We start from the raw sequence: 23,105 nt of genomic DNA, 5'->3' as shown, positions 1-23,105 counted from the left end.
CAAGGAGTTCCTAAGAATTCTAAGGTTCAGAATCACAGAGGGTCTCAACTACTGCTGTTTTCTGTAAGCCTGGGCCTAATGACCCTACCTTCTTAACAGCTCTGAAAACTTACCTGATCCCCATCTTGTTATCAGGGCTCACTGATGGAGAAAGACTTGGTTTGTAGACAAAGGAACAGAGCAATGGCCAAGTGCTATGCTTTGTCACTCCTACAAACAGACTAACACCCCAAACAACAATCCAGGGGCCCTTTGCCTTACCCCCTTCCTCGGAAAACCATTCTCTAGATACTCTCTGGATACAATTAAATCACCACAAACAAAAGCTTTTACTAGTATTCAGTGGCATAAAAAGGCTCAGTGTCTGGAGGGGGATACATTATAAAATAATCTCTGTTTCACCTTATTTCTTACAAATACTCTTCATTCCTGAAATAAGAACCAAACCTGCTATACCAAAATGTCTATTTAAATGCAGGTGCTCCCAACACAGTCAACTTTAGTTTGAATAGTTTACCACGTCTGTATGAGGTTTCTTCATGTCCCTTGACTCAAAATAGCTAGGTGCTAACCAAAGAAACCTAAGCAAAGGCATCTTTCCCCTTGTTGGTTTGGCTGATACTTTACAGGGTTGTAAGTCTGTTTACTGGGAGACCTGGGAGAGGGAGGAGGGTGCAGGGTTATAATCACACTGGCTTTGATAACAAAGTGATGTTAAAACAGGCTTCAACATGGAGCTTCTTACCAATAATCATTGCAGTGAATAGGTCTCTATATAAGAAATTAAACAGGAAAGGTTCATACCAGGCCTCAACTCCCACAATCGCAGTCACTATGTAGACAAGAGAAATAGTCTGGAAGGAAAACACAGACAAAAGCACACAGAGATATTAGCATAAGGATCAGGGGTCAATGATGCATCACATTCAGCCTAAGCCCAGGTGGTTTCAGTAAAAGCAAAAAGTCTACCTAACAGCAATATTGTGCTAGGACTTCTTGAATCTAAAAATGGGCATTTTGCCGTCAATATTACTATAAAACAACAAACTCCAAGACCATGTCAGCAACTGGCTATCATTTGGAACATTTCCCAGCACTTTGCAATTGCTCAACCCATCAGATGATCCAATCTGCCCACCCAATCACATTCTTTACTAAACACCCTCCTTTATGAGAATTTGAGGCATAAATGCAGAAAATGGCAACACAAAAGGCTGTATTTTAAGAGAGGAAATTAATCACAAGCAGACTTCTGCACTTTCTGACACACTGGCAATGAATAAAAAAAAACGTGAGCAGTTTAATTACATGTGCATGTTTCTGTTTACAAAATCCAGAGTTTAAGTGAATGATCATTAACATTAAGAAACTTCATTTTGGGGGCAGGGAGATAGAACAGAGGGAGGGGACACCAGACTTCATGCCCGAGGCCCCAACGCTTAATCCTCAGTACCACCATAGGCCAGAGAGAAGAATGCTCTGGTCTCACATCCTTTTTCTTTTATTTATTAATTTTCCCTTTTGTTGCCCTTGTTGGCTTTTTTTTTATTGTTGTTATTAAATAGGACAGAGAGAAATGGAGAGATGGGAAGACAGAGAGGGGGAGAGAAAGACCTGCAGACCTGCTTCACTGCCTGTGAAGTGACTCCCCTGCAGGTGGGGAGCCGGGGGCTCGAACCGGGATCCTTAAGCCAGCCCTTGCACTTCACACCACATGTGCTTAACCTGCTGCGCTACTGCCCTACTCCCGGTCCCACGTTCTTGTACCCGCACATAAAAATAAAATCTTTAAAAGGGACATTAATTTTAGGTGTAGTAAAGATATTGTGATGTCGTGCCTCCCCCCCAAGAAGAGAACATTTACCACTTAGAGGTATATAGTGCAATGTTTGACATGTAACATCAGGATTTCCTTTAAAATAATTGAGACAAGTGGTCCAGGAGGTGATAAGGTGAATAAAGCATTGGACTTGTAAACATGAGGTCCTGAGATCAATCCCCAGCAGAACATGTACCAGAGGACACAGTACTCTGGTTCTCTTTCACTCTCTCCTCCTATCTCTAATAAACAAAATTTTATTTTTTTTCCCCTTTTGTTGCCCTTGTTGTTTATCTTTGTTATTATTATTATGGTTGTCACTGTTGTTGGATAGGACAGAGAGACATCAAGAGAGATGGGGAAGACAGAGAGGGGGAGAGAAGGATAGACACCTGCAGACCTGCTTCACCGCCTGTGAAGCGACTCCCCTGCAGGTGGGGAGCCGGGGGCTTGAACCGGGGGATCCTGATGCTGGTCTGTGCACTTTCTACCTTGAGTGCTTAACCCACTGCGCCACCACCTGGCTCCCCAAACAAAATATTTTTTTAAAAATAAGTAACTAAAATAATTTAGACAGTAGCAATAAAAAGCACATGAAAACTAGGCTGGCCATGGGTTCGCTAAGATTGACTCAACTTTTGTGTATGTTTGAATTTTTTTGTAAATTAAGTAAAAATTTTTTTAAAAAGAGGGTTTTTGTTTATTTGTTTTTGCCATCAGAATTACTGCTGGGTCTCAGTGCCTGCACAACTCCACTGTTTCCTGACAGGCGTTTTGTTTGTTTTTCTTTTTTGATAGTGAGTGAGAGAAGAAAGGGAGTAAGAGAGAGAGAGAGAGGAGACACCTGCAGCACTTTTGGCAGGGAGCAGGGGCTTGAACCCATGTCCTTGCACATGGTAGGTAGCATGTACAGTGCCACCCAGCCCCTAAAAAGAAAGATTAAAAAAAAACCCAAAACACCAGACGTCATGACAAGTAGTGAGAAAGAGCAACAAGAGCTTCCCTCAAATTCACAGCAGTGTTGGCCACCAGAAGCAGAACGTATACTTACCACCTGGCTAACGTCGTATCCCCAGGGCAGAAAAAGAATGCCTGTGTTATATTTTTCCCAGTGGGACAGGATGAAAGAAAACAAAACTACCCACAGCAAGAGATAAAGAACAAACACGCTGACGCCGGACGGCCCTCGGCCAAAGATGGAGTACACGGTGACAACAAAGTAAAGGCACGACCAGCTGTCCAGGCCGTGGTCAAACAGCTCCCCCAGAGGGGTGCTGGAGCTGGTCCTTCGGGCCTGCTTCCCATCCACGCCATCTGCAACAGAAGCACATTCCCGCGGGAGGAGTCAGCGCTGCTTCAGGGAGCGCCGGGAACGCTCCCTGAGTTGACTATCGGCCAGTGTTCTCGCTCTCTGGTATTCTTTGCCCTCATCTTTTTCTTTAACTAATTCATTAAATAATGTTATAAGTAGTTTTTATATTTACTTACAAGATAAAGAGGGAGAAGGAACCAGAGCATCACTCTAGCACACGAGATGCTGGGGACTGAACTCAGGACCTCATGCTTCCAAGTTCAACACCCTACTCATTGTGCTACCTCCCAGGCCTTAATTAATATTTAGGTATGCAGTGTCATGGACAGGGATATGCAGCAGGCGCAACATCTCTGGCTTGTAGCCATGAAGTTCAACCTTGGCATCACATGTTCACATGTGCTAAAGTTCACTCTCTCTCTCTCTTCCCATCTAACTCATTTTTTTTTTTTTTAATTTTGCTTCTTCCCCTGTTTGGTGCCCTTGTTGTTATTGTGGTTATTGATCGTCGTTGGACAGGACAGAGAGAAATGGAGAGAGGAGGGGAAAACAGAGAGGGGGAGAGAAACATAGACACCTGCAGACCTGCTTCACCGCCCGTGAAGCGAACCCCTGCAGGTGGGGAGCCGGGGGCCTGAACCGGGATCCTTACGCCGGTCCTTGCACTTCAAGCCATGTGCACTTAACCCGCTGCGCTACCGCCCGACCCCACCCCCAACTCATTAATAAAGGAATCTTAGAGAGAAAAAAGAAAGCATGTAGTGCATTTGCCAGACGCTGTGAAATTCCAAGGCCCTTGGAATAAACCAGCTGTGTCCACAGGTGTTTAGCAATGAGAAACAAGACAGGGCACGAGAGAGCACAGAAGAGGGACCAGTTTTCTGGGCTGGGCTGTCCAGACAAGATGAAATGTGAGCGGGGACAGGAAGGCTGAGGTGGATTTCAGCAGATGAGAGATAAGGAGTGTGCCATTTCAAGAGGAGGGAGGACAAGCATCAGACACACCGAGACGGAAAAAGCACGTGCGGGCCGAGAAGGCCAAGGAGCTCAGTCGGCGGAGGGGCAGAGTGCGCTTCAGAGAGCAGGGCCCCGCGGGGTGCAGCATCAGGGGCCGGGCCCTCAGCATGGGTCCCGGCATGGCTCCCTGGCAGGACATGTGCCAGAGCGACACTCTGGTGCTTCCTCCCTCTTTTTTTCTCTTTAATAAATCAATAAAGCTTAGGAGGGTCAGGCAGTGGCACACACATTACTCCGCACAAGGACCCAGATTTGAGGCCCTGCTTCCTACCTGCACAGGGGATGCTCCACATGGAGTAAAGCAGATCTACAAGTATCTATCTTGGTCTCTCCCCTCTCAGTTTCTCTGCCCTAGCTAATAAAAATAGGGAGGGAAGAAAAGAAAACAGGAGAAAAATGGCCGCTGCAAGCAGTGGATTCTTAGCGCCAGCACCAAGCTCCAGTGATAAGTAAATCAGTAAAACTTTAAAAAAAAAAAAAAAAAAGAGGTTTAGGGACTACAGAGAACGACAAAATCCAAGTATCTGAGATGGGGTGGGCAGAGTGAAAGAACGAGGTGCTTCAGAAGATTCCCCCGTGTAAGCCAGAGTGAGGGGCACCAGTCAGTGGGTCAGTGGGTGTAAACTGAGACAGGGTGGTATGTGCATGAGACCTCAGTTCCAGGAAAGGGGGGGTCTCCTATAGGGGCCGGGCAGTGGCCCAGCAGGTTAAGCGCACACAGCGTGGAGTGCAGGAACCCCGAGTGCCGTCCACGGAGACATCATGCAGCCTGAGCTGGGCTGAGGCGTGTGCTCCAGCAGATGAGTCATCTCCCAGCCCGGGAATAGCAAACAAGCAGGCGAGTAACAGATGCCAGAGCACAGTTTTCAGTACAGAGAAGGAAAGGAAGCAGGAGATGAGAACGAGAGAACGGAGGCTTCCTTCCTGAGCTCTGTCTCCACCACAGCAGAAGCACTCACTTCCCACCGGCTCTCCCCTGGGCTCTGTTACAGTGCCTCTCACCATCACCTCATAAGTCAGTAAGTTCTTCACGATCTTAAAAAAGGATGCTTTGTTCCGGGGATGGCAAATAAACAGTTCGGGCATGTGAGTCACACCAGTCTCTGCCACAGGAAAGCAGCCGTGGGCATCGCGAGCAGACTGGACTTACTGAGAACAGACAATGAACCAGAGGTGGCTCCAGGTGGCAGCTTTCCAACTCCTAGAGTATTCTCTAACCCGAGCTACGAATTTTTCAGAGAAATTAAAAAATCCACTGCTCCTGGTGCCCCCCCCCCCCCCCGTTTTACTGAATAGGACAAAGAGAGATTGGGAGAGGAGGGAGAGAAAGACACCTGCAGACCTGCTTCACTGTTTATAAAGTGTGTGTCCCTTGCAGGTGGGGAGTCAGGGGCTCGAACCCAGATCCTTGTGCTTAGTACTATGTGTGCTTAATTGGGTGTGCTACAGCTCAGCCCTTGGAAAACTCAAAAATCTTTATCAAACTGAACAAGTTTTTAACAAAACCTAGTTCGGATACATGCAACACTGGAGATGTTCAGCGGGCCTCCAAGCGGTCAGGCCAGACTAAGTGAGCACAAGCCAGCCCCTTACCGAGCGTGTAGGCGGTGAAGTTGAGGATGCCCACGACGATCCAAACCCAGTCAGGGACATGTTTGTGGCCTGGTGCTGCAAGAAAAGCAAGTCTGATTTTAGGAGTCACTAAGAAAGCTTGTCAGCAACACCCTGTTGCTTTTGAGATGACACACCAAATTAGCAACAGTTTACATTTTAGGTTAAGGTACTTATCTTACCTGAGGCATAAAAGTCAGGATCGAAGTATGCCATAAGTAGAAAATTGAATACGACCAGCAGAAAGCCAGAAAAGGTTATCAGATTTGGAGCCAGCCAAGTAGGAAAAACCTATTTTTTCCCAAAGAATTACAAGTTAATTAAAGCTGAAAATTCTCTTTGCCCATTACACACCACTGCCTGCAAATCAAAGTCTTAATACAGGCTCTAACTTTGAAAGACCACACATGGAGTTATACACCATAATCCCAAGATCATGTGAGTACTATATTTTACATAGATGTTTAGTTAACAGTTAAAAAATATATATATTTCCTTATTAATGAGAGAGAGAGCCAGAGTATCACTGTGTATATGCAACATCAGGAATTGAACTCAAGACCTTCAGCTTGAGAGTCCAACCCTTTATCCATTGTGCCACCTCTTCGGCCACAGTCAACACACTTTTAACACTCATAACATTACATTTATTTTGGAAAAATAAACAAATGAAGCATTTTATAAAAATAATGCTTTTATTTAATTGCTTTAGCAGTGGCATGTGACAAAGAGGAAGGAAAGAGTGGCTTTTCCAGCTGTCCAATTACACTAGCCCTTTGTGGCCGGGAGGCAATGTGGTGATAGTTTTGGACATCTAAGTATGAGGCCCCAAGTTCAATCCCTGACATTGCATATGCCAGAGAGCTACCCAGGCCTCCCCACCATCATAAAATAAAAGCATCTTAAAGAAAAAACCTTTTAAAAACTAACCCTTGCTTCTATATAACATCCCATAAAACAGTTCAAAGCACATCGACCCGTCGCCTTACCTTCACTATAGTGTTCCAAAATGGGTGCATGACGTAGAGAGAGAGCGGGTTGGTATCCACCGCACTGTACTGTGGGGATGAAAGAGACGCTCAGACTCCGCACACCGCCATTCTCAGATGAAAACAAACAGCCCCAAAACGACGTAGAGAATGTCTTCCCGCGATACCCTCGTCTGACCAACAACACTGAAGAGTGACCTTCTCTCTTTTTATTTTTTTGCCACCAGGGTTATCACTGGGGCTTGGCACTGACATCACTCCCAACAGCCATTTTTTCCTTTTGTATTTTTTTGTGAGAGAGACAGAGAAATAAGAGGGGGTGGGGGGGTACAGAGCAGGTGGGGAGAGAGGCGCCTGCAGCACCGCTCTATCGTTTGTGAAGCTCCCCCACTGCAGGTGGGCACCTGTGGCTTGAACCTGATTCCTCGCGCATGGTAACGTATGCTTTTCAGGGTGATCTCAACCTTCATCTGCCTCAGTCAACAGGGATCGAGTTGTTTTACCCACCTGGTACCACTTCTATCACTTACTAGCTGTGCTATCTCAGGTCACCTGTAAACTGAGCGCGACAGCCTTCAACTCCCAGGTCTGCCACCCAGAGTGGGGCAGTTAATGGTGTATGAGAAACACATGGAAGCGCATCCACATAAGTGCTATCTGCACGAGTGTGACGTAACAGAAAATATACACTGGTCTCTGCCCCCACTTTCCTGGCATAGAGCTCCTGAACTCTTGTCATTTCCTAAGTGATAAAGGCACTAATAAGAACATCTTTCATTCCAGGGAAGTGATGGGGATGGGAGGGTTATTCCTGGGAGGAGGGGCTGGTCAAGCTAGGATGAAGGGCCCACCCATCAGCCTCCAGAGAGGGAAGTAGGGCTAAAACCCACATCAGTCCCGCAGGAGGAAGACTGTAAAACCCAGCACAAATTTCTATATGGGATTCTGAGAGGCCCAGGAGGGTGACACTCCCAGCCCCGTGGGCACAGGAGCTCTTGCACTCAGGACCTTCCCAGACCTCACCCGTGTTCAATTCAGCTGGCTGTTCAGAGAATTCCTCACGTGTCCAATAACAAAACGGTGAACTGTGTCTCCCCAAGAGCTCGTGAGGAGGCTCTAGCAAGTTAATGGAGCCAAGGAGGGGTCACAGGGACCTCCAATCTGGAGCGGGTGGGTCAGAAGCACGGGCGACAAGCTGGGGCTGGGACTGGCATCTGCAGTGAGTGTTGGGGGGAGTCCTGTGGGGGGGGTGCGGACAGCTGTACTGGCTGCTGGTGCAGAGAATGGCTTGATACAGAGGGAACTTCCACACATTTGGGAAAAAGTGACATGTCCTGTGTGAGCAATGCAGGAGACTCTTAAGGAAGAAGGAAGAAATTTTCCTTCACAACAGATACTATTACTGAATGATTATTAAATGTGTAGCAAGAAAATGGGTTGCAGAAATAAGCAAATGGAACAATGAGGGGTTAGGCTGTATAGTCATCACATCCCCCCCACCATGCCCTGCTATTAAGTCAAAACTGAAAGACAAGTTTCAAGAAGTGTCTTTATAAACATGTGGAATTTTAAGACATTCCAAGACTTCTCATGACAGCATTCAGCATGGAGGAGGGTCAGGAATGAAGGGACAGGAAAGAGATGAGGGGCCAGCCCACCCTCGGAGTGGGATTCCCTAGCTCACACAATAAACACTGAAAATTAAAAAAAAAACAAAAAAACATTATTAGACTAGAGATAGAAATTGGGCAAGAGTGAGGGAGGAAAAGGGAGCAGGAGGGGGAGAAGAGGGGAGGGGAAGGAGAGGAGGAGAAGAAAGGAGAAGAGGAGAGACACCTGCTGCACTGCCGCACTGCTCATGAAAGTTCCCCCTATAGGTGGGGACCTGGAGTTCGAACCTGTTAACTTGTGGCTACACCACCAATCCAGCCCCTGAAGAAAATTTTGGCTGTGTTTTATGTTAGTATGTAAAAGCAAGCACCTAATTTTAAACCTTAATTAAAAATAAATGCTTTAGGTAGCACAGCGGGTTAATCGCATGTGGTGCAAAGCACAAGGACCAGCGTAAGGATCCTGGTTCAAGCCCCCGGCTCCCCACCTGCAGGGGAGTCGCTTCACAGGCGGTGAAGCAGGTCTGCAGGTGTCTATCTTTCTCTCCCCCTCTCTGTCTTCCCCTCCTCTCTCCATTTCTCTCTGTCCTCTCCAATAACGAATGAATGACATCAACAGCAACAATAATAACCACAAGGCTAAAACAACAAGGGCAACAAAAGGGGGGGAATAATCAATGTTTTAAGAAGATGCAAGGTTTTTTATTTTCACCCATCAGTATTAAGATTTTTTAAAGTGTGACTGAAGGGAGGGAGAGACAGGATAATGGCTATGCAAAAATATTTCTACAACTGAGGCTCCAAAGTCCTAGGTTCAGTCCCCAGAACCAGCATAAGCCAAAGCTGAGCAGTGCTCTGGTCTCTCTGTATCTCTTTCTCATGAAAATAAAACAGAACATCTGTTTCTAAGTGTGACTGAATAAAAGTTAACAGGAAAAATTTTAGATACTGCTGACAAAAAGTCAGAATTGTAGATGCCATCGGCTCAAAGAGAAGCTTTGCAGCTCCACCCTGGCCCTCTGCAGCTCCTCTGTCTCGGGGAAGCTGGCTTTGACCTGCAGGTCCTCTCCAGGTTAGTTTGTCTACACAACAGACGTAGGTGAGCCCCTGCAGAAGCGGGTCCTCAAGACGGGACTGAGGAACACCGAGCACACGGGACCAATCTGAGCTGATGACAAGGACGGCGGCCCGGCCCTGTGCGCTTCAGGGTCCACACAGACCCACGTGACGCAGTCCACAGGCCATTTAACCTGAAACCTTCAACTCCAAAGCCCAAGCCAGCGGAGATGCGCGTGGCTACCTATACAACACAAGGTACTTTCTTGACGGCCGTGTCTGCTGAGCGCCTCTCATTCGGCAGCGCTGCTCAGGACTGATATTTGAAACGCTCCTTCTTGCCAATTCGGAAGCTTTAGCCCCACCTGTTTATTCCAGGAGACCAGAAGGGTGAAGACAATGCACAACTAAATACAGGAGTCGCTTGGCCTGACCGCATTTTTCACGTGACTCGTAGAGCACTGAGAAGTGAGTGGGAGATTAAGAGGGCCCTGAACACTAGGCCTGGGCGCACCAGACCACAGCCTCACACACCTGCGTGTTTTTCAAGGTGGCACATTGCTGGGCAGGAACAGTGAAACTTAAAGCTGGCCTGTGAACCAACAGAAAAGACGAGCAACTCAAGCTGTCCATGGCAAGTTTTAAAAATTGCAAGAAAGCTTTAAGGTATGGGAAACTAGACCTGGGTCACATGCTGATGCTAATTTTATGCACGTGGCTTTTCTCCAAGAATGAGAGTCGCCAGAGCATGTGGGTGTTGAGGGGACGGGGGTGTTGTTCACTGTGACGCCCCCGGGTTGTCAGTGGGGGGCATCACAGTGGGCAGAGGGCATTTGGCATCTCGAATACCTGGCCTTCACCCACAAAGACAGGTGACGCTGTCATCTGCCACCTCTTTTGATATTTTTTAAAAATATTTATTTATTCCCTTTTGTTGTCCTTGTTTTATTGTTGTAGTTATTACTGTTGTTATTACTGTCATCGTTGTTGGATAGGACAGAGAGAAATGGAGAGAGGAAGAGAAGACAGAGAGGGGAGAGAAAGACAGATACCCACAGACCTGCTTCACCGCCTGTGAAGCGACTCCCCTGCAGGTGGGGAGCCGGGGGCTTGAACCGGGATCCTTATGCCGGTCCTTGCATTTTGCGCCACCTGTACTTAACCTGCTGCACTACCGCCCTACTCCCAACATATTTTTTTTTAATTTTTTTTATTTAAGAAAGGATTAATTAACACATATTTATTTTTTAATCATTGCCAGGACTTTATCACTATGGCCAACATTTTCAGGTAGACAAACCAAACAGAGGGAGAGGCCCACAGCACAAAGACGAGCCCTGCATCAAGGTGGTGGTGGAGGTGGGGCGGCCTGTATTGGGGAGCAGCAAGGTGAAGGGCCTTGGTGGTCCAGCCTCCAAGTAGCAACAACAAAAAACTGCATTCCTTTCAAAGTGATCCAACGCAGTATTAATGTCATTTTTTTTTTTTTTAAGATTTCATTTATTAATGAAAAACATAGGAGGAGAGAGAACCCTGGTACATGTGCTGCTGGGGATTGAACTCATGACCTCATTCTTGAGAGTCCAATGCTTTATCTACTGCGCCACCTCCCGGACCACATAATGCCATTATTTTTTAATGTGTATTTATTTTGGACAGAGAAAGAAACTGCGGAGAAAAGGAAGTAGAGAGAAAGAGAGAGGGTGGGGGTAGATAGCATAATGGTTATGCAAACAGACTCTCAGGTCTGAGGCTCCAAAGTCTTAGGTTCAATCCCCCTTAGCACCACAAACCAGAGCTGAGTAGTGCTCTGGGTGAGCAGCGGGAGCTGCAGACCTGTTTCTCCTCTGCAGGCTTGAACCTGGGTCCTTGAACATGGTAACATCTATGTTCAATTGGTGAACCACTACCAAGCCCCCAAGTCACTTTATTATTATTTATTTATTTTCCCTTTTGTTACCCTTGTTGTTTTTTTATTGTAGTTATTGTTGTTGATGATGTCATCGTTGTTGGATAGGACAGAGAGAAATGGAGAGAGGAGGGAAGACAGAGAGGGGGAGAGAAAGACAGACACCTGCAGACCTGCTTCACCGCCTGTGAAGCGACTCCCCTGCAGGTGGGGAGCCAGGGGCTCAAACCGGGATCCTTACTTCATGCCACCTGCACTTAACCTGCTGCACTACTGCCCGATTCCCCAAAGTCACTTTTTAAAATACTGAGCAAGGCTTGCTCCCTATTTCCTCCCTGGGCCCCCAGGCATCTTGCCTATACAGGATTCCATTCCTCCAGGCCACTGTTTATTGATCTGTTTGTTTGTTTACTTTGGATAGACAGAAATCGAGAGGAAGGGGAGATAAAGCACACATAGTACTAAGCGCAAGGACCAGCACAAGGGTCCCAGTTCGAGCCCCCTGCTCCCCCCGAAGGGAGTTCACAATCAGTGAAGCAGGTCTGCAGGTCTCTCTGTGTCTCTCCCTATCTCCCCTCCGCTCTCAATTTCTCTCTGTCCTATCCAATAAAATGGGAAAAAATGGCCTCCAGGAGCTGCTGACTTACAGTGCCAGCACCAATCCCCAGTGATAACCCTAGAGGCAAAAAAACAAAAGAGAGAGAGAGGGAGAAAGAGAAAGAGGGACACCTGCAGGGCTGCTTCCCCACTTCTGAAGCTGCCCCACTGCAGATGGGGACCAGGGCTTGAGCAGGTCCGTGCACAGCGTCCTGTGTGCATCCCACCAACTAGCCCCCTCTCCGGGCCACTTTTGCATTCAGAGAGAGAAAGACTGCAGACCAGAGCATCCCCCAATGCGTGGTTCGAGGCGCACACTCAATATCGGCAGACCACTGGGCCTCAGGTGATCTTGCCCAGGCAGGCGCTCCCTGAGCCCCAGGTCACCAAGGCCTGGAGGTGAGGGTGGGGAGGTTTCTGTGGAAGGGGCCAGGCAATAAGCATTTCAGGTCTTGCAGCCTCTGTGATGAATACTCAGCTCTCCCTCTGGAGCGGGAGAGTGGTCACAGGAAACATGTGGACAAACAGGCAGGGCTGTCTTCCAGAAAATTCTCCACAAAGCAGGGGGCCTCGCAGGCTTGGGTGTGACCACCTCCACGCCCTGACTTGGTGTGAGTCAGGATGCAGGGGACACGGGCGGGGGGGGGGGGGGGGGGGAATGCGTTAGCAGGACGGACAATATGGGGATTGGCCCCTACTCCCCAGCCACCAACTCCTCAACTTGCTCAGCACACCATTAACCTCCTGAGGAATCAAAGTCCTGTCGCAGACAGCACACAGCTTCACCATCCTCTAGACCCTTGGAACTTGGAACTCAGGTGTCTGCCTCTCTCTACCTCTCTCCTCTCCCCCTTCCCTCTCAATTTCCCTCTTTGCTTTCAAATTAAACAGCTAAAAGCTATTTTAAAAATTGGCCTGGGGGGGGGTAGATAGCATAGTGTTTCTGCAAAGAGACTCTCATGCTTGAAGCTCTAAAGTCCTAGGTTCAATCTCCCGCACCACCAGAAGCCAGAGCTGAACAGTACTTGGTTAAAATGATAAACAAACAAATATCACCTTCAAAAAAGGTGGAACTTTCTGGACATGGGGGACATAAAGAGAAGTTAAAAGAATGGAAAGCTTCCTAGCCTGATCCGTTCTGCTTCTGGCACACAATAGGAGCTTAGTAAAAGTATCTGAGTGTTTGCACCTGTGAGTGACTAAGGGCACGAATTACATACTTTCCACGTCTATCATTGATGAGTGAAGTGTTACTCCCTCCATCAAATCTATTTCCTCCAAGAACTAGCCCACAGCAACTCTCCCCATGGAAACTGGCTCTCCCTTTCTATCAATATCATGTTTACACCTGGATTTTACTCCAAACCCAACATATGTCCTGATTTGTAGTTTTAAAGGATCACAGTGATTTCAGTGTAGGACTCAGACTTGAGCTTTGCCGGGCAAAGTCCAAGTGGAGAGGCCAGCTAAGAGGCTGTCACAGCACATCAGGCAAGAGATGATTATGGGGCCAACCAGGAGCTATAATTTATAAACCTGACAAAGACGGTGCAGAGAGTGAGAAATATGAATCAGTCAGACACTCCTGCTGCAGAGTCTCCACGCTCTATTCACTGCGCGACCTCCCAGGCTGCTCTAAATTACTTCTAAAATGCTGTAAAGCACCCCTTTGTGAGAAGAGCATTAGATATGTGATTTTCTTTGTAATTTAAGAAGGAAATTGGCTCTAGTGAAAGGCAAGCTATTGCACCACCTCCTAGCAACGCAAAGCATGTCCTTCCTGCAGGCAACAGAGCTCCCATCCCCTTCCACGTGCTGACACAGACTCATGTGTCCTTGTAACAAACGCAGCTTCAAATGACTCCTCAGTTAGACTGAGGCTGCTGCCCCATGTAGAGCTCTATTCTCTGTCATTAAGAGGTATTTTCCTTGGTCTGTCTGTCTTCTGATAAGCAAAGAGAATAGGAACCTATCTACCCTACCTATCCTCCCATCTGGAATATAAACTTTACACTTGTACAACATTTCAGTCAACTACAGACACCTGTAAAATGTGGCTTGAGAAGAGTCGGGTGGTGGCACAGCGGGTTAAGCGCATGTGTCGCAAAGCACAAGGACCAGCATAAGGTTCCCAGTTTGAGCCCCTGGCTCCCCACCTGCAGGGGAGTCGCTTCACAAGCGGTGAAGCAGGTCTGCAGGTCTGTCTTTCTCTCCCCCTCTGTCTTCCCCTCCTCTCTCCATTTCTCTCTGTCCTATCCAGCAACAATGACAACAACAATGATAAACGAGGGAAACAAAAGGAAAAAAATAACCTCCAGGAGCAGTGGATTCATAGTGCAGGCACCAAGCCCCAGCAATAACCCTGGAGACAAAAATAGATAGATGATAGATAGATAGACAGATAGATAGGGAAAAATAAAAATTATCTTTTAAAAATGTGGGACTTGTGGTATGGGAGGTGGCACAGTGGATAAAGAGCATCAGACTCTCAAGCATGAGGTCCTGAGTTCAATCCCCGGTAGCACATGTACCAGAGTGGTGTCTGGTTCTTTCTCTCTCTCCTCATAAATAAATATTCTTTTTTTTTAAAAAAGAATGTATTTATTCATGAGAAAGATAGGCAGAAAGAGAAAGAACCAGACATCACCCTGGTACATGTGCTGCCGGGGACTGAACTTGGGACCTGATAGTTTATAATCCAGTGTTTTATCCACTGCACCACCTCCCGGACCACTAAATAAATAAATTCTTTAAAAAAAAAAAAAAGTGGGACTTTCTGGACACAGGGACATAAAGAGAAGTTAAAAGAATGGAAAGCTTTGGGAGTCGGGCAGCAGCTTAGTGTGTTAAGTGCAGGTGGCACAAAGTGCAAGGACCGGCAGAATGATACCGGTCCAGTCCCCCGGCTCTCCGACTTCAGGGGCGTCGCTTCATAGGTGGTGAAGCAGGTCTGCAGGTGTCTGTCTTTCTCTCCCCTTCTCTGTCTTCCCCTCCTCTCTCCATTTCTCTCTGTCTTAATCAACAATGACAACAACAATAATAACTACAACAATAAAACAAGGGCAATAAAAAAGAATAAGTAAATAAATAAGAACAGAAAGCTTCCTAGCCTGATCCATTCTGCTTCTGGCACACAAGAGGAGCTTAGTAAAAGTATCTAAGTGCACCTGTGAATAGGAGCTTAGTAAAAGTATCTAAGTGCACCTGTGAGTGACTAAGTGCACGAATTACATACTTTCCATGTCTATCAGTGATGAGCGAAGCGTTACTCCCTCCATCAAATCTATTTCCTCCAAGAACTAGCCCACAGCAACTCTCCACACAGAGACTGACTCTTCCTTTCTCTCTATAAATACCATGTTTATACTTGTATATCTTATGTTTCCAAAGGCCAAATATCTTTTCTTATTCCATATTTGAAGTTAGATGGGCTAGATCATTCCTATCTAGTTTACAGATGAAGAGCCTGAAATTTCAGAGATCAGCACAGTAAGTAGATAGGAGGTCTGAGTCATCTTTTGAAACTCCTCAGTCACTTTGTTTTAAACAAAATTCTTCTTTCCTGCCACCTACACACTCACAAGCTACCTAGAGCTGACATAATAAAATATTATTCTCCTACTCCCAAACACATTTATGTCCTGCAGCTTGGGACAGATACGACCTAAGGGGATTGCCAATGAATCAAGCCTTTGGACAGTCACCCCCACACACACACTATCCTGAGGGCAGGACTTGCAAGCAACAGAACTGCAGAAGGTGATGAAGGTGACAGGACAGCACTCCAGGATACACTGCCACAGAGGACTCAGTCTTCACAGTCTGGAAAAGCTGCCTCCTGCTGGCAGCAATGACCGCTCTCAACCTAATCCCACCATCAAGCACAGACAAGGTCCTGGGAGAGGATGAGAGGACCCTAGGCTCCAGATGAGAAGGCAGCCCAACTGCTGCCTTCACTGCAGCCTCATGAGGCCCTGAGCAGTAGACGCGACGGCTGGCCATGCACAGACTGAACCTACAGCTGCTGCCGAGAGCCAGGCCTGCAGTAATGTGCTAGAGATGGAAGGAAACTAGGCTATCTTGCGGTTCCTAGACACAAAATCAAAACTGAGACCTGACAGCTGGAGAGAGAGAGAGAGAGAGAGAGAGAGTGTGTGTGTGTGTGTGTGTGTGTGTTGCATATGAGAGCTAACATCACAGAGTTTCTTATTCCTTTACATCATCATTTCTGGGTTTTACTAGCTGGTCTTCAGGTTGCTATGTAACTGAATACAAAATATTCCTCCAAATAGTCTCAAAATATTGCTAAGCATTAATAAGATTTCCCCACAGAAATCTTATTAATGCTTTGCAAATAATGCTATTTCCCTCCCCATGTGTTCATGAAAAGCTGAGTTTTGGTGCTTTTATATTATATCATAGCTGACTGTTCCTAGCACAGTGTCTTACAGTTCGTAAACATCTAGTGAGTAATTAATATATTTACTGAGAGGGAATAGAATGCCTCTGCTCTGGCCTGACACAGGCAGTGCTGGGAACTGAGCCCAGGTCTTCACTGTGCAAGTCCTATGATCTGCTCATGAAGCTCTGATTTTAAAAAATGCACTTGCACGCACGCACGCACGCACGCGTGCACGCACACACACACACACACACACACAAACACACTTTTCTATTAACCTGGGACAGAAATCCAAGTATTCCTATCAATACAAGACTTTAAGAACTACACCCACAGAGAACACGACTCAGTGGGTAATGAAGCACCATGTCAGTGAATACTGTCATGTACATCTGCTAACAAATCAGAAAAAAAGAGGGTGGGGAGAGGAGGCTGAAGAATGGAAAGCAATGAGACAAGAACAAGCAAGTCGCTGAGACAAACAGGTTTTTGCCTGCTTGACTTGATCTAAACTAGCAAGAGAGAATAAGATAAGAGGGACCACTGAGTGAAAGAACCTGAATTCCTAGCTCAGGAATCCAGTATTAAGTGCAGGATAGACACGTGGAAGCTCATGCAAACTCTTAAGCAGAGAAGAGTGGTATTTCGAGAAAATGGACTTAACTCTGGCTGACTTTTTCTTGTCTTATACTGTTGGATATGATCAAAGAGGGAAGAAATGAGACGTCGGCTATCTGTGGGGCCCAAGCTCCGCCACCCTCCATCAGTGAAGCCTTTCCATTTGTCCGTAAAGTTGCCATCTTTACACATTCTTGCCTAAAACACCCTTTCTTGGCATGGGCTGTAGGACACGTGGATGTGACAGGCTAGCTAGTGCTCTCACGCAGGAAAGCTCAAGACACCAAGCTTTGCCTCCATTTACTTACACTCACACACGCACTGTGTCAGCCAGTACTGTACAAACACCAACTCAGTCACTGTTGCTAATGACCCTTGAGGCAGATACTACTCAGTTCAGAGGACACCGGGTTAGAGAACAAGGTATCTGCTCGAGATCACGGCGCAAGGAGCATTCTTTTAACTTAAGGTTAGTCCAAAGCCAATTATTTAATCCAAAGTCTTTCATCTCAGGGCTGGGATGTAGCTCAGTGGTAGAGCACATGCCTTGGATATGTGAGGATCCCCAGCATCAGCCCCCTTGAGAGCGGGAGAGAGAGAGGGAGAAAGGGAGAGAAGGAGCGAGAAGCCACCTCCTGCGTCAATTATAATAGTAAATAAAATACTCAACTAAATGTAAGACTAGTAAATACAGATCACCTTACCACGGCTAATAATTTAAAACTGGGGGGGGGGGGATCAGTTTTCTCACTGTGATATCACCCAACTGCTGACATAAGACACAGACCCAGTTGAACATGTCATTCAACATCTGTCCTACTGTGTAGACTTTGTACAAAGTACCCCGTCACTCTGAGGTAGCATTCCCATTTCATGCACAGATGTGAGACGCAGTACAGCACAAGGAACAGACTCACTGCCTGGGTGCAAATCTCAGCCGTGGGACTCTGAGCGACTCATCTGGACATATCCCTACCTCACAAGGCGACGGAGACGGATTACATGAAATAACCCACCTGACGTGATGCCTGGCACCAAGTAAATGCCATATGGACAGCTGCCATCAGGTTCTTTGTACTATCACCATGACTCAGTGTTCGGCATCACTGCAATTCTTGTCTACAGTGAGCTTGCTAAATCTTCTCACATGCCTGCCACCATTCGGTGCCTCTAGTTCACTGGGGCCCTGCTGGTCTCTGCACCTTGGTTCCTGTCTGTCTCTGACCGACCAAAACAGCTTTCCAACTATTCCTTATGCATTAGGAAAATTCCTATTCAGCAATAAATAAATAAATAAATATAAAAATGCTCTTAATATTTAGGCATTACAAAGGAGATATCATTATGGTTATGCAAAAGACTTTCATGCCTCCTGAGGGAGAAGTTCTGGGTTTAATCCCTTGCACCACCATAAGCCAGAGCTGAACAGAGCTCTGGTAAAAATAAGTAAAACTGGGGAAGCAATTACAGCAGCCACCCAATGACCTTAGGTCCATACTCCCAGAGGGATAGAGAATGGGAAGGCTATCAGGGGAGGGAATGGGATATGGAGATCAGGTGGTGGGAATTGTGTGGAGTGGTACCCCTCCTATCCTACGGTTTTGTTAACGTCTCCTTTTTTAAATAAATTAATTAAATAAATAGTAAAACTTTTTTATTCTTAAAAATATGTAGGGATCGTGGTCCAGGAGGTGGCGCAGTGGTAAAGCTTTCAACTCTCAAGCATGAGGTCCAGGGGTTTGATCCCCAACAGCACATGTGCCAGAGTGATGTCTGGTTCTTTCTCTCTCCTCCTATCGTTCTCATAAATAAATAAAATCTTTAAAAAAAAAAATGCAGGGGGGAGGGGGAAAAAATAAAATAAAAAAAATAAAAATAAAAAAAATGCAGGGATATTCTTACCACTTAATCCCACTCTTCCAATTGCAAAACTTTTTCTGTCTCACCCTCTAAATCTTTTATCCTACACTGGCAAAACAGCTCACTTGGATAACATGCTGCTGACCACGGTCTGAGACTGAATCCCTACTCACTGAAGGAAGCTTCAATGCTGTGGGCATTTTTACTCTCTCTCTTTCTGCCTCACTCAAAAAAAAAAAAATCTGTATATATAATCATAGCAATGCTTTACCTCTCTTTATAGGTGGGAAAGGGGAATTCCCAAAAAAATTTAATCAGAGAGCTTGAAACAAAACTATATAAAGTCACTTTTGAGGTCAGTGGCTAGAACATCGGACTCTCAAGCATGAGGCCCTCAGTTCTATCCCTGGCATCACGTGTGCCAGAGTGATGCTCTGGTTCTTTCTCTGTCTCTCATAGATAAATAAAATCTTTTTTAAAAAGGAAAAAAGTGAAGTAGTGAGTGAATTCAGGCTAACACAGAGAGGTTATGCCCAAAATAGCAGAGTACATGGTGATTAGCTCAGTCATAATAAACAGAAATCAAAAGATCAGGAATTGTTCATGCTCCTACGGCTCAGGAGGAAAGTGCTCTAATTCTTGAAATCATTAGAGTATTCCTCTGAAAGAGGGCGATTCATTCACAAATGCTATTTCTTCAGGACATAACGTTGCCTTTGTTTTAATTCCAAATCCACCTCCAAAGGGGCTGCCATTCTCCAGCCTTATCGGTTACATTAGAATTGTGCTTTTGTTCTATAAGGATGAATCTTTCAAATGTTCTCACTGTGCTACCTAGAGAATTAAAAGCTCAGATTCAACAAAGTGCTGTTATTACAAGGTACATTTCAGAGTTAAAGCTTCTCAAAGCCCTCACCTCACGGGCTGCTTCTGCACCCAGCCCTCCTTTACCCTCCCCATAAAACCCACTTTCATGCCCTGCCACTGACTAGCTGGCACTAGTGCAAGGTAGTCACCAGCTTCTGTTAATGTGAAATCCAGGTCATAAACTCAGATGCCCAGGGCATCAGGCAGGTGCACAGGACAAGGCAGATTGGTAAGAAGCAGGGCTCAAATCCAGGTGTCCATGCACTCTACTGAGCGAACTCCCAGCACCTAGATTTCTTGTGTTCCCAGAAAATACTGTGTGAAGCCTCCACTTTTTTCCCCCTATTATTACTTTTTTTTTGTACCCGAGTGCTGCTCAGCTCTGGTTTATGGTGGTGCTCAGGATTGAATCCGGGACTTCAGGGCCTCAGGCAAGAGTCTCTCTGCATAACCATTATGCTATCTACTCCCACCCAAGTCTCCACCTCTTTGAACCCCACTGCTCTCTTGCACTGTGACACTTTGCCTCTACAGTGAAGTCCACAAAGTCCTTCTCAGCACAGCACTCTATCCCTGAAGAAGCTTCCTTCTCCCCATCGCACCCAGCAACAGCCTAACTGTCCGTATTAACTATTCATAAACTGTTTACTAACCCATATGTCATCAAGTTGGGTTCTTAAGACAAGAATTTTAGCCTAGCTTCCTTTTGTAGTTTTGGTGCTATGCCTGACAGAGTAGGTAGGCCTTGAAAAAGGCTTCCTAAACAAACAATTCAAAGATATTAAGCACATGGACCAAGCTAGTTTTTGTGCGCTTACCATCGAGATGCACAGTCTCTCCTGTTCCTTACTACAACACGAATAAGCCTAGTTATTATGATTCCTGTAATCAAGGTTGTTGTTGAGAGTCAGGTTAACTAAGTGCTATAATAGCAGAAACCAATTTAGTCATGAAATTACATTCTAGAAACCAAACCGGTTCTTTCAGACACACTTTCTATCTGAAATGAAATGAAGTCATGCGTTCCCTGGGTCAGAGAAGGTGGTTCCACCCTCAGGTAAGTGGGGAAGTAGCTACAAAGGCCTGTCCAAAGAAAGGACAGACAGAGGGGAGGAAAGAGAAGGCTCAGGAGAGTGAGCCCCTAAACACAATGTGTGAAGGCGCATTTGTCAACCACAGTGAACACTGGTAGCTAAACCCCTCAGATCTTCACAACTAAAAAACAAAAGTATCCTTCAGGTGCCAGGGAGAGGCAGACTTCCTTTTGGCCATAGAGTCAGATGGATATTTTGTATTCTTTTACACTTTCATTCATTCCTCAAATAGAAATCTGTTGTGCAACTACTCCAATCAGGGGCTGGAGTTTGAACACTTGAGCAATACAGCTCTAGGCCCTGCCCAGCCGTAGCTCAGCTATCTGGCAGAGAAAGCTGACACTCAAAGAATCATCTGACAAATGTTGACCTAAAGGGTGGTGACACAGCAGGGAAAGCAAGGGTTGGAGCACCAACGGCACAGAGTCCATCCCATGCTGTCCCCTGCACTATAATCAGTTGTCCCACAGCTTCTGTGGAGACCTCGCCACCATCTAAGTGTACACCCCTTTCAGCTGGTATTCTGCTTAACTGCCAGGTTTCCAACTGCAGCTCAGATGTGCTTCTAGGGCAGATAAAGAAATTACACTAGTTCAAAAGTAATTTTTCCACCAGCTGCTTTCACAGGATCAATTCTTCTCTGCATCTCTTTGCTCTAATACACAGGGTCACATCAGGGAATACAAATCGTTTGAGTATTCTGACTCATTACCCATTTATGGGAGGATTTTCTTCAAGCACTTTTAATCCCCCTATATTTATAAAGCACGTACTATACAAGACCACATCGCGGGAATGAACAGGTCTTTACATGAAGGTCACATTCCAGTAAAACTGACCACACAGTTTTCCTGTGGACAACTTCGGATCTTTCCATTTGTGTGTTTCAGTATGGACTCAGTACTAAGGGATACTCTACTAAAAGTCTGAGTTAAGAATGTGTGCCCTGGGAAGTCTCTTCGTAACTAACCTAATACCAACAAACTATATCTTAGTGAACACTGGAAACTCACTAAACTGACCCTTGCATTCCAGAATGACAGGAAATCTGCTGTCAGATGCAGGAACTGAGTCAGATAGCAGAAGAGAGGGAAAGACAGGAATGGAAACGCATCATTAGCATTTCCCATAACTTCACACTTACAGTGGAAATATAAATCTAGGAAAGTCTGCTTACAAGAAAAGGACTCCTTGTTAGACTGTTTCAAGTGAAACAGCTCTACTATCTACACCTGCCCCAAAAAGCCAAACTAAGAAAGAAAAAATTATGTCAATATTTAGGGTGCAGAACAGGTAACAAAAATGGGGGGACAGAGAGTTTAAGGCAAAATTAGCAGCTGTCTCAGAATAACTGTCCTTGATGAAAGTTAAGTTTCAGCTTGCGTTAAAAAAAAAAAAAAAAAAAACCACCTCCAGAACTTCCCATTTAAAATGGAAAGACAAGTCAGTACCTCAGTTCAAACTGCCATGGCACAACTGCCTGAACAGAGGAATGCATTATGTGACCTCCTAAGGCCCCAGTTCCTCCAATTCCAGTTAGAAAAAGTTCATTGATTTTTTTTGTTGTTGTTATTCATTCACCCATAAACACTTACTGAGTGACCACTCCACAGTGGGGCACAGGAGAGACTAAGAGACTCATTCCACACAGAAGCAGAGGGTGCTAAGGGCACTAAGGGGAAAGGCAGACCTGGGAAAAAGCTTCTGGAGTTTACTACAGCTGGGAGGGGCAGGCATCTGTGCATGACATGGCACGACATGACATGAAGCTGGGCTCAGAGGCTGGGCTCAGAGGCAGGGCTCAGAGGCAAGAATCTGATCGTTCAGAGCCATAGAGAACAGGGGGTGGGTTGCTAGACCCCAGTCCAAAAAGAAGGTGGGTTTTAAGCAAAGACACGATATAACTGGTGACTAGTTTTGTTTGTTTGTTTTTCCCTCCAGGGTTATTGCTGGGGCTTGGTGCCTGCACTACAAATCCACTGCTCTTGGAGGCCATTTTTCCCATTTTGTTGCCCTTGTTGTTGTTGTGCTTGTTGTAGTTGTTATTGTTGTAATAGCTGTTGTTGTTGTTGGATAGGACAGAGAGAAATGGAGAGAGGAGGGGAAGACAGAGAGGAGGAGAGAAAGACAGACACCTGCAGACCTGCTTCACCACCTGCTAAGCAATCTCCTGCAGGTGGGGAGCCGGGGGCTGGAATCCTTACGCTTTGCACATGTGCGCTTAACCCACTGCGCTATCCCCCGACTCCCTCGTGACTAGTTTTTTTGTTGTTTTTTTTAAAGTACAGTCACCTCCACAGTGTTTTATTTTATTTTATTTATTCCCTTTTGTTGCCCTTGTTTT

General features: G+C 45.9%; 1 protein-coding gene across 2 annotated transcripts in view; it reads right to left on the bottom strand.

The window, feature by feature from the left end:
- SELENOI (selenoprotein I) overlaps positions 1-23,105 on the bottom strand; it is a 42,564-nt gene that overhangs the window by 16,448 nt on the left and 3,011 nt on the right. Inside the window, exons 2-6 of one of the 2 annotated variants that reach the window (XR_009548874.1) lie at positions 6,749-6,817; positions 5,942-6,050; positions 5,742-5,816; positions 2,871-3,133; positions 805-854 (exon numbers count right to left, since the gene is read on the bottom strand). Coding sequence is in view for 1 of the 2 variants with exons in the window: in XM_007532595.3 (XP_007532657.2) it covers positions 746-854; positions 2,871-3,133; positions 5,742-5,816; positions 5,942-6,050; positions 6,749-6,817 (625 nt within the window). In the remaining variant the exon portion in view is untranslated. Of the gene's footprint in view, positions 1-745; positions 855-2,870; positions 3,134-5,741; positions 5,817-5,941; positions 6,051-6,748; positions 6,818-23,105 lie in introns of both variants that reach the window. The other variant, XM_007532595.3, reaches the window with a different exon arrangement.

This window comes from Erinaceus europaeus, chromosome 3 (genome assembly GCF_950295315.1).
Source record: "Erinaceus europaeus chromosome 3, mEriEur2.1, whole genome shotgun sequence".
Classification (NCBI taxonomy): domain Eukaryota; kingdom Metazoa; phylum Chordata; class Mammalia; order Eulipotyphla; family Erinaceidae; genus Erinaceus; species Erinaceus europaeus.
Note: the sequence above shows the minus strand (reverse complement) of the source record. Positions and strands in the feature narration are given on the sequence as shown.